Consider the following 12,967-nt stretch of genomic DNA (forward strand, 5'->3'; position numbering starts at 1 on the left):
AATACCGCTTATCTTGTTCCCATCTATATTTGCTTTTTTTTTCATTATTACAGGTAGACAATGTTGACTGACATTTTAGTTCAGTTCACCTTGTCCGAAGCGAACAGACGTTTACGTCCATGTCTGCGGCAATGAAAACTCTCGTAATTGTGCTTACCTCGCTGGTGGCTCTTTCTGCGGCAGGTATATTTTTATCGATTTTTGATCTGGTGTTCAGTTTTCTCTCTATCTTTGATGCACTTTAGGATCGATAGCTCGCGCAGAAGTGAATCCTGTCGACGTCGTTTTTCAGCTGTTCACTCGGTGAGTTCGTCTGTTACATAATTTGGTAAACTCGCCATCAAAGTATTTTTATTCATTTACTTTCATTTTAGTGCAAATCCAACCCGAGCACAGCTTCTTTACTTGAATGATGATGCCGCACTCGGACAATCGTATTACAACCACAGCCTGACAACGAAGATTATCGCTCACGGTCATTACGGCTCTCCTACATTAGCTTACTCCATGAGAGATGGTATGTCAGAATTACAGCAAAAGATCAATCTGTGAAGTAAACCGTTTCTTTTGTGTTTGTGGCTATCTATCTAGCTTATTTGGGCAAAGAAGATTGTAATGTCATTTCGGTTGATTGGTCGGTGCTTGCTGCCGGGGAGTACGTCACCGTGGCGCAGAATGGCGTTCCCACAGCGGGACTTACAACGGGCGAATTCGTCAACTATCTAATTGAAAAAGGAACGCCATTAAATGCCTTCCACTTGATTGGCTTCGATATGGGGGTAAGGCAGTGTCGTCATGATTTTTATGTAGCATAGTTTTATTGAAATACCATTTCTTTTCAGGCTCATGTTGTTGGCGATGCTGGTGCTGCCGTGACTTCGGGCAAAGTCCCAAGAATCACTGGTAAGATTAACTAAAGAATACCAATTTTGAACAGTTTTCATTTGATGTTTATTCTTCGTGTTATCCTCTTAGGTTTAGACCCGATTGAAGCGTACTTTTCGCTCGAATACGTCGATGAACGTCTCGACACGACCGACGCATTGTTCGTCGATATCATCCACACACAAGTCACCTATTCCATTCCCATCGGACATATCGATTTTTATCCGAATGCTGGACTGGTTCAGCCGGGTTGCCCTGACCCTGACACTAGTATTACGAGTGTGCATTTTATCTTTATGACATTTACATTACCAAGAAATTTCTTTTTTTGTTTTCAGCGTGTTGTAGCCATTGTCGTGTGATCGATCTGTTCGCGGAATCCATTAGCAATCCATCTAGTTTCGACTCTTTGCGTTGCAGCACTTGGGAAAGTTACATCAATGGTGCTTGTGCTTCGAACAACCATGCATTCATGGGCGAAAATGTTAATATCAAGTAAGTTTTGTTTCTAGAATTGCTGCCCTCATTAGCTGAACAATTTTGCATTTTCCAGCGCCCGTGGATCGTTTTACCTTACAACAAATGGCCAATCACCGTACTCCCAAGCCTGATTCCTGCTCTTATCACTATTGACGTTACGGCTATTCGTTTTTACTACGTGTTACGAGAATTCTACTATAATGCAGTATTTTGTTAACATTTTATCATAGTCTTAATAAGCATTTTCCCAAAGCCGCTCCCGAATGCCAGTCGAGTACTTCCTTTCGTTAATTTTTCACAAGAAAAAGAGTACTTTTTATTCGATTATTGATTATGACAGTGATAGCAATGGGTTCAAATCTCGTTGCATGGTAAAGATGAAAGTTGCAGTTAAATTCAATTGATTGTTCACTTTGCTCAATTCATTGAATTTATTGTGCACTGCGTCTATAGTTTGCAACTGGCGCGGTAATTTTTAGCGGTTGACTTCATGCAAAAAAAAATGTTGCCCGGAATCAGCTTAATGTAGCTAAAACGTTGATGATTGTCGTCAGAAGTGGTTACCATTTTTGGCAAAATTTAAGATATACGTAAAAATTATAATTTGGATTCAAAATTCATCAAAAATGACGAAAATCACAATTGCACAATGGCACCAAAGTTTTTTTTTACAAGTGTAAAAAACAGAAGAAAACAATAAATCGTAGTTATGGGTCACATGACTCGTGGCGTTCGTAGCGGACTTCTGGCGAACCTTCTTTTATTCTGCTCTCAGCTAACAAGGTAAAACAGTGAGCTCGTTTTAACATAATCCAACTTCCAACATAGTCCAACTTTTAAACTTTGATGTATTATGAAATACGTTTCAGTATTCAGACCGTGTTGGTAAGTTGAAATATTTTGTTACAATGCTAGTCTTTTGTTGGTTTCACAGTGAAAAAACAAGTAACGTAAAGTAACGTAACGTAAAGTAACAAACAACGTAAAGAAGAAGTTGTAAAGTGTAAGTTTTGATACTTTATGTTGTAAAACAGTATATGGACAGAACATGAAGAGAGGAGAAACCAAAACTCCATTCTAAATAAGTTTCAACATCTCTGGTCACCAATAAAATGTTCTTCCCTTTCAACCGACAGCCTGTAACATACCTGACTTCGAATTAAATGTTGATGGCAACTCTTACACCGGAAATGTTGGTTGCACACACAAATTTACTATGACAGTAACACAACTAAACAATAACTTTCATCATGTTTATTATTTAGATGCCAATCTGAAAGTACACTGAAGTTTTCCTCATTTCCACTGCTCGACCAAGCACACCGACAATTATGGTAACATCACATAACAGTAATTATATCACTGGAATAAAATGAGAAAATTATAATTGCACAATTTCATACACAGATGCTTTTAGCTTTTACTCAACAATATCTTTACTTATTTTCTAATAAAATTGGCAAATGAAGTAAAGTAATTTAAGTCAGACTCTACATACCATAAAGTACGGGGCTTCCTGCTGTGGCCGTAGGATGAAGTACTGCTGCAAAGAAAGATACTTGCATGACTGTGAATTGCTGTGCTACCTGCCGTCCTTATATACGCGACGGCATATATACTATATGTTTCACATTCTACCTTGACCTTTTGCAGTGACCTCGACTAGAAGAATAACCTAAGGCAATTCTATTACAGAGAATAAAATATCCTCTGGCTCTTTAATTGTAGATCTGCCGTGTTTGGTGCTATTATGGTGTTTCAGGCCTTGGAACGTGGATTTGAAAAAAAAATTCACATGCTAGGCACCTTTCGTAATTTTTGGATATACTGATCACACACCATCACGGCGAGTATTAACATTTGATTTTTTCTCTTTGCTGGTTTAATCTAGTCATACATGGTAATTATACCGATATCTATCGCTCAACTAGGCGACCAACAAATGGGCTTTCTGTAATTGATCCCTAAGTAAGAGACGGGATACGAGAATCCCTTTATTTTTTAAATTACTAGGCTGACGAAAAACTAATCTATTTTCGGAAATCAGCGTTCAATTCTGAATAAAGTATATGATTTTTGTTGAATTCCACGAGGTGTCGTTTTGGCGGAATTTTGGCAAAAGTGGAAAGGGCCTTCCCACTTTTCATTTTTGGCAAAATTCTAGATATAATTAAAAAAAAAGAGTGTCGATTCAGAATTCAACGAAAATTACGAAAACCAAGTTTCTTTTTTCATTGGGATCATAGTTTTTTGTATAAGTGTAAAAAAACAGAAGAGAAAAATAAAAATATGGCAAACCGTTTTACCCAAAAAAAAAATAATATCGGCCTTCTTTTCTAGTAAAGAAATCTGCCCGGCAAAATACCGGCTAAATAGCCCGACTAAATAAGCCCGACTAAGTCGGTCTTAAAATTTGTTTCGGCTGCATCGCGCTAGCGCTGTAGCGTACTGGCACGCTAGCATTGCGTCAAATATTCGATTTATTTCAAAAGCGATTAACTTAATGAAAAAAAATAGCAATTTTACCGGAATTAGCATTAAATTTTTAGTATATCCTGTGATATCCAATCAATTCCGATGAGTGTCGGTTTTTGGGGGGAAAAATTTTAAGCCCGACGAATTAGGCCCGGGCGTAGTCGGGCTTATTTGGTCGGGCTTAAAATTTTGCCATAATAAAAGGCAGATATGGGCAGCACTACTCGTGGCGTTCGTTGCGGACTTTTAGAGAACCCTCTTATGTTCTGCCCTCAGCTAACATCTCGTGTACTCTAGTAAGCAGTGAGCCTGTTTTTGCGGTATATATTTCAGGAAAAAAAACAAAACCAACAAAACTAAAGATGTAAAAACAAACATTTGATGGCTAAAGAACAGTATTGTGAAACTAACTATCAGGAGAGCGTACGTTTTACCCAATTTTTCTACTATCTTATGTATTATATAAATTTAAACAAGAAACTTAATTATATCACAATATTTTATAGCACGACAATAAAAATTTTTTATCCTTTTTAGCTGATTAATACATCTGTGATCCAGAGGATAGATTTCAGTATTGAGGTTTTCAACAAATACAAAATCCAACCCATTTACCAATTGTAATTCAGAAGTTGTGCAGCCGTTATTGATCCTGAAAGCCTTTTAAAAGAAGAATGCATAACAGGTAAAAATAGTATTGTAACACTCCAGAAGTATCTGTTATCTGTGTTCTTTAGAAAAAATTATTTCTAGGGAATGTGAGTAAAAGAACCCATATTTGAGATTTGTGAGAACCAACATACGGGTAGGATGCCTTTTTAGTTATTAGCAACTTTATGCAAACAATTTGCAAGATATGTATTTGTGCTATTCTTGACTGAACATAGAAAGTCACTTACAGCATACATTTATCTCTAATACTAAAACTAAAACATTTACTTTCCAACTCAGTTAATATATGAAACCAAGACCATGGGTTTTGGCTGTCGGTGCTTTAGAACAAAGATATTGTATGATGAAATTGTGTACGCTATTTTTTGAAGCTTGTGAAACTATCTGTAAATCAGTCTGAAATCATGTAAAACCAATAGTTCTGAGGTAGAGCGTCTGCCTACTGAAGTCGAAAGTCTAGAGTTCGAGTCAAATCAGAGAAATGTTCTTTGTAGTCCGATGTGGATGTGGATGTGGATATAATGAATCAATATATTGTGAATTGGACGCATTAGAATATTATTACAAATGGAAATAGGTTTCCCTCAAAAGAAATGGAAAAATAGTTAATGTATAGGCAAGACTTGTGGCTCTATGGTTGAGCGTTGGCACCGCATGCCAGAATATAAAGGATCGATTCCCAACAGAGTCAAAGAAATGCAGCAATGAAATATGTACGTAAATTTAAATGTCGAATACAAAATTTCACTTGACCAGAAATCCATTTCATTTATAGCATGCATTTTAAGACGGAAATATTAAGTTGCATTGGGGCGCACTATAGTATTATTACTTGTGCAAATAGGTTATCTTTAAGAGACATGGGGAAATGGTTAAACTGTTTGCAAGACTCATGGCTCAGCGGTTGAGCATCGGCATAGTAAGCCAAAGGTTGAGGGTTCAACTCCCGAAAGAGTCACATGAATAACAATGATAGTTACCGGTGAAACAACTTAAAACAAATGCATATACTATCAACTGAATCAAGCACCAAACAAACGTTTTCCAAATGTTGGATTAAATGTCCATTACTATGATTTATCTAGAAAGAACTTAATGGCTACGGTTAAAATCCGTTGTATAGTAGTAGTAGTAGTAGTATTATAAATATACTAGTTTCTCAATACTCAATAAAGAGGAACTTAACTTATTTATTAAAATTTGTTACTGGTTACGAGATTAACTGTTAGTAAAATATCCGTTCGCGTGCTTCGCACGAAGTTTCCCAACCCGACTGGCCCCGTGGAATCGTGACACCTGGGAAGGTAGGAAGCCTGTGGAATCGGAAACCTGACTGGGAATCGAACCAGGAACCTTCGAGTTGTGAAGCGGACGCCTTGCATTTCTGGCATCTGCCCCCCTATATCCCCCCATTGGGATTTGGTTTTCTATTGACTCGTCGCTATAGCTACCTTAATGTGTTGAAGATACAGATCTTTAACATACATTCATTGTAGCTCAACGGTAGAGCATTGGAACGTTAGCTGGGTACCTTGGGTTCAAATCCCATGATTGTAAATATGTAATTACAATGTCCGTAGCGGTTTGCTCTAAAGGTTCAAGAAATAAATTATTGCTTTTTTTTCAAATTGATAAATTGACTTATATGTTTTCATTTTATCAAGTAAGTGCCCTCATGATGTTGATTTTACACACTTTTGCTTAGGCATTATTAACTTTACTCATACAAGGTTTCATATGAACGGAATTTTCACGAGTGAATTTGTTATCACATCAGAATGTAACTTGACTCTTTTGGGGATCGAACACCAGATCTTCGGCATACCTCGCCGATGCTCAACCGTTGAGCCATGAGTCACACATATAATAATGATTCGTTTTCTTGTCTATTTTAGGAAATCTATTTCATTAGAAAAAATTCCTGTTCGTTTGCATGTGTCGCCCTATATAAGGTTTGAACTCACGACCTTCGGCACCGCAGATAGACCCTCTACCAACTAGCCATTACCACTATGAACTGAAGTTACTTATTCTTATATAAATACTAGTTGCATGGTCTTCAATTTCTTTCTAAGTTCAACAACCTTGTCGTAGAGACACAATGAAAAAATAAACATGACTCACAGCTCAACCGTTGAGCACCGGCATCGCACGCCGAATGTATAGGGATCGAACCTCGAGGAGTCTTCTAAAATACCAAGGTAATAAATAATATAAATTAGAGATCTACAGTGCATTGCTTGTACCATTACAAATGTTTACCAATGGCCAGTTGATGGCTCCGATGGTGTTTCATAGGAGAAAACTTTACAAGTAGTTTCATCTTCAAACGGTGAGCGTCACATCAGCATTTGAATCCTACAATTCCAAATTAGGACAACGTCTGATAAGACAAGTGCAGAGCAAACACAAAGACGGTAAAAAAGACACAACCAAGGCAGCAAGTCCAAAGTTTAATTCAATGCTTACCATCAAAGGTGGCAAAAACATTAAAGGTGAATTGAGCAAGATAAATAAAATTAAAAAAATAAATGTAATGCGTGAACACAGCGAAAACAGTCAATGAAAGAAACAAATTTTGGAAAAAATATTTTATAAAAAAAATTTTATTGACAATTCTCTGCACATTAGAATTACATTTGCAACTTTAAAAAGGCACAATAGCCCTTTCAAAAGTTGCCGTCAACCCAGGCAGGGGGAGACACTGCCTTGTTGACCCACCGGGGAGATTACCCGGTGATTGGCTAAGAGAAGCCGGAAGAAGAGCCGAAGATTTGGAACATTTTTACTGGAGCGATTAACCTTTAGTTCGGATTTGTGGTTAGCCACTTCGCCCTCCGTGAACACATCATCGGACTAAGCGGACCCCCACGTCCCCTTTCCGGCCAGAGCCCTCCAAACCTCGGTATATGTTGTTTTTATATATACCGTACAGTAGGGGCATGACCCCCTACGGGCTTATTACGAGTCAAGGGGAAACGGGGCTACGGAAAGGAAGGGAGCCCAGATATGCACTTCAATTTATGAAAAATTAAATACCGTTTATAAATGAGAATCTGAATGAAGTCTGGAAATTCCATGTAGTGTATCCAAAAATAATAATTTATTCAGGACCTTGCCCCAAACAGAAACCTTTTCAGATCAAAATTTATTGTTCATCTATAATAAGACAGTAAACACCATTAGGCATAAAAACTCTTAATTCATATATACAGTTCATACCTTACATGATTCGTGAGTTGATTGCGAGCATATTCTTCTGTCAGAAGCTTCGAAAGAGACATTTACGATTTTCGTTTATGCTCACCATGGATGCTGGTAGACTAGACATTTAAAGTTAAGACACTTTGCCCAATTCCAACAGTTTTGATTCTTACTTGTAGGTTGTTATTGCACGAGAATGCAGCGACGAAATCCGCGGTCTTTTTGCTGTTGACAAAAAGGATAGTCTTGGCACCACCGAGATCTTGTAAAACTTCGATCAGCTTAGCTCTCTTATCTCTTTTCGAGCACTGAAAAAACAGCTGTTCAACATCCGGATTGGTGCCACCGACAATGCCTGTTGTGACGAATATGTAGTCTTCCATGTACGTCGCAGCCAGCGCTTGCACTTCATCTGGGAATGTAGCCGACAATATACAAACACGACGGATTCCCTACAGAGAAACAAATAGTATTACATCAGTCAAATCTCATATTCAAAAGCCATCGAGGACATACTTTCGGATGCATCGTTGGATGATTGACAATTTTTTCAACATTGGGACCGAAACCCATATCAAGCATTCGATCAGCTTCGTCCAAAATTTAAAACCTGACTCCCGAGAAGTCAAATACTTCACGGTCGAGAAAATCATTGAATCGCCCCGCGGTCGCGACAAAAATATTGCACCCAGCTTGAAGATTTGACCGCTGATGGCTCGTGAGAGTTCCTCCATATATAATCACAGACTTTAAAACCGAACTGTAGGAGAATTTACACGCCTCGCGGTGAATTTGAATGGCCAATTCACGAGTGGGTGCGACAATTACAACTTCTGGCTTATGCCCCATGGCATGGGACGCACCAACAACACCTTGTTCTAACAATATGTTCATAACCGGTACCAAGTACGCCGCCTGCATGAAAAAATGTAAAATTTTAGATGAGTTAATCAACGAATATCACGAAGGGTTTCTTGAGTATCTTAGATGCAATTGGACCTTTTAGTAGTCGCAATCACCGGCGTTCCCACTCAAAATTACTTTTACTTCAACTTACCCAGTTCATACCGACCCATTCGAATCAAGTCAGTACAAGGGCATCAAGGTTTCAAAGTTACACAGCGTTAATTAGTTGGATTACCGTTTTTCCGAAGCCTCTTTTGGCAAGAATAACTACAACTGAAGCTTTCTGAACAGGTGTTGGTTTTATGTAGCCAGAATTCTTAATGTTTTGAAGTAGTAGTTGGTGCAGGGCGGCTTGTTCGAATGATGTTATGTATTGAAGTATATCTTTTCCTGTAGCCTAAAGCAAACACAATAGATATTTAAAAAAAAATACAGTTTCGAGAAATGGCTTACATGTAGGACGACTTTATCAAAATTGTTAAAGCCTTTCCACATAGACAATGCCCTTAAACAGTTCCTTTTCGTCACATGTCACAGCTTCTGGAATGTATTGCTCATGTGGCTTTCCATCTTCCGTCAATTCACTGAAGAGATTCGGGCAGCCTTTCGAGGTGTGGTCAGCTTCATTACACTAGGAGTAAAACAATGAACACTGCAACATAATATATTTTTGTGAAGATATAATTGATGTTTACATCGTAACAGTTGCTGCCACCAATGCTTCCTTCTTGAGGAAAATCCCTTGCTACATTGCCCTCTTCTTCGTTAAAAATGAGCACTAAAAATGATGTTTTTTTTTGTTTTTTGTTGATCTCATGGCAGGTACGACTTCCACCACCGCCACGACCCTCTTGTGGACAATCCGTCGAGAAATGTCCCCCTTCCCCATACTATAAAAAGCACCAAGAAGTTAAGTTCGAACACATGTTTCGATATTTTCATCTTACTTTGTGACGTCAACGGACCACTACCGCCGCCCCACCAGCTTGTGGACACTCTGGCAAAATGTCCTTCACACTATTAAACAAAACCATAGTTTAAAGTAATCACACTAGGAATACAAGAAAACACTTACCTTGTGACCCTGGACAGAAAAGATGTAGAACAGAATGAAACAAATAAGATTATATAAAGAGGTAAAGAAGTAAAATCTAGCGAGGACGGTCTATCTAGCGAGTTAAGGTAGACAGCAGACTACACGCGTTAAGCCAATCTAACAATATGCCTGAAAAAAAACTGTCCGATGAGCCACGGTTTAAGGCGCCTCTCGTGGACGCAAAAGTCATTACGAGAAATTTTATCCGCCACAAACTAAATGTTTTTAAACATTTAAAGTACTTTTCCAAATGAAAATTTAACTTAAGAAAATTAATATGTTCGAGAAATATAAAGACGTTATTGTGTATTATTTTCACATCGCAACAACCAATAATGACTTTATATTACTCAAACATATTATCTATACCTAAAACAAGCAATTATTCTCATTGCTATTAGAATTACATTCATTATAATTGCTGCAGCTCAAAATGGAAAGTTAATAGTTAATAGTAATAATAATGAAGTTAAGTAAGTAGAATATAACAAAATAATTATTTTATAGTTGTATTGTAATCAAATAAAGTTATTAATTAAAAAAATTATATATTTATATGGCTAGAATGCGTAAAGTTGTATTTAGAAAATTAAATAGAAATCCGGGCGATAGATGGCCATAGCTGTAAAAAAGAAAAAAAAGGCCGAAATTTTTCTTTTTTTTTCAGCATTCGTGGTCTATTTCGGTCAAGGCCTACCCTACAATAGGATATAAATTGTTCGTAGAATAAACACGTCATTGCGTTATGTGAGTGTCATTCTGTTGGTAACATATCTATTGACGTTTGAATTTGCGCTGCAGGTTTTCGATAAATTCCCCTTACTAAATGGTTAACTAGAGAACAGGAGCTGTCTATTAAAAAGTGTGTCCAACTACGTTCCGTATCTTTGATAATGCTGAAATTGCTCTTCGGTCGTCAAAAAAGAGCTTGAGATTCGGAATCTATCACCTTTTTAAAAAACCGGATACTACTTCGTCCAGAAAAGAAACACTGACAACATTTCGGATAGCTGAACTTGCATTCACAACTCAACTGCATGTGGGTTTGACACAGTTTCATCGTTTCCAAAATACAACCTTCGAACTGAAACAACAAAAAAGTTAAGTTGACAGCAAAAAATTTGGTCAACAAAAAAAAAAAACGAATTTCAAAATAATGTAGCAACAAATCAAGAACAACAAGAAGTAAAAAAAAAAAGCAGCGCCCAGTAAATTCATGGCATTAGGCCTACATAAGGTGGAGAGCGAAGTTTGCCTCCTTCTCCCGTCGTATAGTGCTAGACAGATGACTTAGAAGCATTTGCGGTGGACAATGCCAGGGCCGGACTCGTCATATTCCTGTTTGGAGATCCACATCTGTTGGAAGGTGGACAGAGAGGCCAAGATGGAGCCACCGATCCAGACGGAGTATTTACGCTCAGGGGGAGCGATGATCTTGATCTTGATGGTGGATGGGGCCAAGGCGGTGATTTCCTTTTGCATACGATCAGCAATACCGGGGTACATGGTGGTTCCGCCGGAGAGGACAGTGTTGGCGTACAGATCCTTACGGATGTCGACGTCGCACTTCATGATCGAGTTGTAGACGGTCTCGTGGATACCGCACGATTCCATACCCAAGAATGAGGGCTGGAAGAGGGCTTCGGGGCAACGGAAACGTTCATTACCGATGGTGATGACCTGTTAAAACAAGGAGAATATGGTCACAATCAAGCAGCTGAAATAAGACGCATCAATCAATGCCAGCATACCTGGCCATCGGGCAATTCATAGGATTTCTCAAGGGAGGTGGAGGCAGCGGCGGTGGCCATTTCCTGCTCGAAGTCCAAAGCGACGTAGCACAATTTCTCCTTGATGTCACGAACGATTTCACGCTCAGCTGTTGGCCACATCAAGCCCGAAAGAAAACAAGAATTTCCATTCAATTCGTAAGCTCTTAACAGGAAGCTAAGTTTGCATCGTTAAAGCAATCTTTTCATTTTTACCGGTGGTGGTGAAGCTGTAGCCACGCTCGGTCAAGATCTTCATCAAGTAGTCAGTCAAGTCACGGCCGGCCAAGTCCAAACGAAGGATGGCGTGGGGCAGAGCATAACCTAATTTGTTCAACAAAGATAATGTAATCATTTTCCTACTTGATTATTCGTAAAACATTTCGCTTTTCGTAAATGACAAACCTTCATAGATGGGAACAGTGTGAGAGACACCATCGCCAGAGTCCAAGACGATACCGGTGGTACGACCGGAGGCATAGAGGGAGAGCACGGCCTGGATGGCGACGTACATGGCCGGGCAGTTGAAGGTCTCGAACATGATCTGCAAAAACAAGACAAGCAAACCAAAGATTGAAACCCAATTGATGATTCAGGGAGAGACACTACCTCAGTTGACTCACCGGGGAGATTACCCGGTGCGTGGCTAAGAGAAGCCGGAAAAAGAGCGAAGGTTGCGGACAAGCTTTTACGTGAGCGATTAACCGTTAATTTGGATTTGTGGGTAGCCCCCAAGCCCTCCAAAAGATATCATCGAGCCAAGGGGACCCCCGCGTCCCCTTTCCGGACAGCGCACTCACAACCGTTACTGCTGATCACAGTAGGGGCATGACCCCCTACGGGCTTATTACAAATCTAGGGGAAACGGGGCCACAGAAAAGAAGGGAGCCTAGATATGCACTTTAATTTATAAAAATATTATGTTTTACGTTCTGGATGAATCAGCAATTAACCGTGAAGTGGCAGTAGCGTTCTTCGAAAATCTAGCATCTCTTTTCGTCTTCTATTTCTAAAACAGGGAAATATAACGGCTGGACATCTTTTATGGTTAGCTGCAAAATTTCATCACGAAATCTGGAATGAAAAAGAAAATTCAGTTCAAATTCAGAGCCTATTAATTGTGCTTCACTTTGAATGAAACAAACACCATAACATGGGAGATTTGGATAACATTTCAATGGGAGCTTAGCTATGCACTTCACTTTGAACATACCATGGGTGACAGTTGGACCAAAATATCCATACCCTTTAAACGATACTAATAGTTTTCAACTACAAATGTGTCAGCCTCCACAAACTTTGGGCTTATCATTTGAAATTTTCCTTTCTGTAATTCAAGATATTTTATTTAATAAATGCATGATATCTAAATCATCAATCAAATACCAAATTGTTTAAGAAGACATCTTTAGCAGAATGGCAGCCACAGATAAAAAATCAATAATCTTTGTGGGTCTCTTCGATTGCTAAAAAGGCAAAA

General features: G+C 38.7%; 3 protein-coding genes and 1 long non-coding RNA gene across 4 annotated transcripts; 2 read left to right on the forward strand and 2 right to left on the reverse strand.

The window, feature by feature from the left end:
• The first annotated feature begins 34 nt into the window (after positions 1-34).
• Positions 35-1,617, forward strand: LOC130687181 (phospholipase A1 member A-like). Its single transcript, XM_057510330.2, has 8 exons — positions 35-183; positions 246-303; positions 375-517; positions 592-779; positions 843-903; positions 976-1,155; positions 1,224-1,380; positions 1,439-1,617. Exons 1-8 carry the CDS (start codon positions 120-122, stop codon positions 1,494-1,496), a joined length of 909 nt encoding a protein of 302 aa, XP_057366313.1. The 5' UTR covers positions 35-119; the 3' UTR covers positions 1,497-1,617.
• A 2,479-nt stretch (positions 1,618-4,096) lies between these two features.
• LOC130687196 (uncharacterized) lies at positions 4,097-5,149 on the forward strand. The gene is made up of 3 exons (XR_009000073.2): positions 4,097-4,263; positions 4,378-4,525; positions 4,594-5,149. It is a non-coding gene; the product is annotated as an uncharacterized LOC130687196 (long non-coding RNA).
• A 2,591-nt stretch (positions 5,150-7,740) lies between these two features.
• LOC130687197 (ATP-dependent RNA helicase DDX4-like) lies at positions 7,741-8,648 on the reverse strand. Its single transcript, XM_059494917.1, has 3 exons — positions 8,233-8,648; positions 7,890-8,168; positions 7,741-7,835 (listed from the first exon to the last, which is right to left on the reverse strand). The coding sequence occupies exons 1-3, from the start codon at positions 8,296-8,298 to the stop codon at positions 7,797-7,799; spliced, it is 384 nt and encodes a 127-aa protein (XP_059350900.1). The 5' UTR covers positions 8,299-8,648; the 3' UTR covers positions 7,741-7,796.
• A 2,070-nt stretch (positions 8,649-10,718) lies between these two features.
• On the reverse strand, positions 10,719-12,050 carry LOC130687182 (actin, muscle-type A2-like). The gene is made up of 4 exons (XM_057510331.1): positions 11,893-12,050; positions 11,704-11,811; positions 11,470-11,597; positions 10,719-11,398 (listed from the first exon to the last, which is right to left on the reverse strand). Exons 1-4 carry the CDS (start codon positions 12,026-12,028, stop codon positions 11,009-11,011), a joined length of 762 nt encoding a protein of 253 aa, XP_057366314.1. The 5' UTR covers positions 12,029-12,050; the 3' UTR covers positions 10,719-11,008.
• Positions 12,051-12,967: the final 917 nt, after the last annotated feature.

The sequence above is a fragment of the Daphnia carinata genome, chromosome 4, assembly GCF_022539665.2.
Source record: "Daphnia carinata strain CSIRO-1 chromosome 4, CSIRO_AGI_Dcar_HiC_V3, whole genome shotgun sequence".
Lineage (NCBI taxonomy): Eukaryota > Metazoa > Arthropoda > Branchiopoda > Diplostraca > Daphniidae > Daphnia > Daphnia carinata.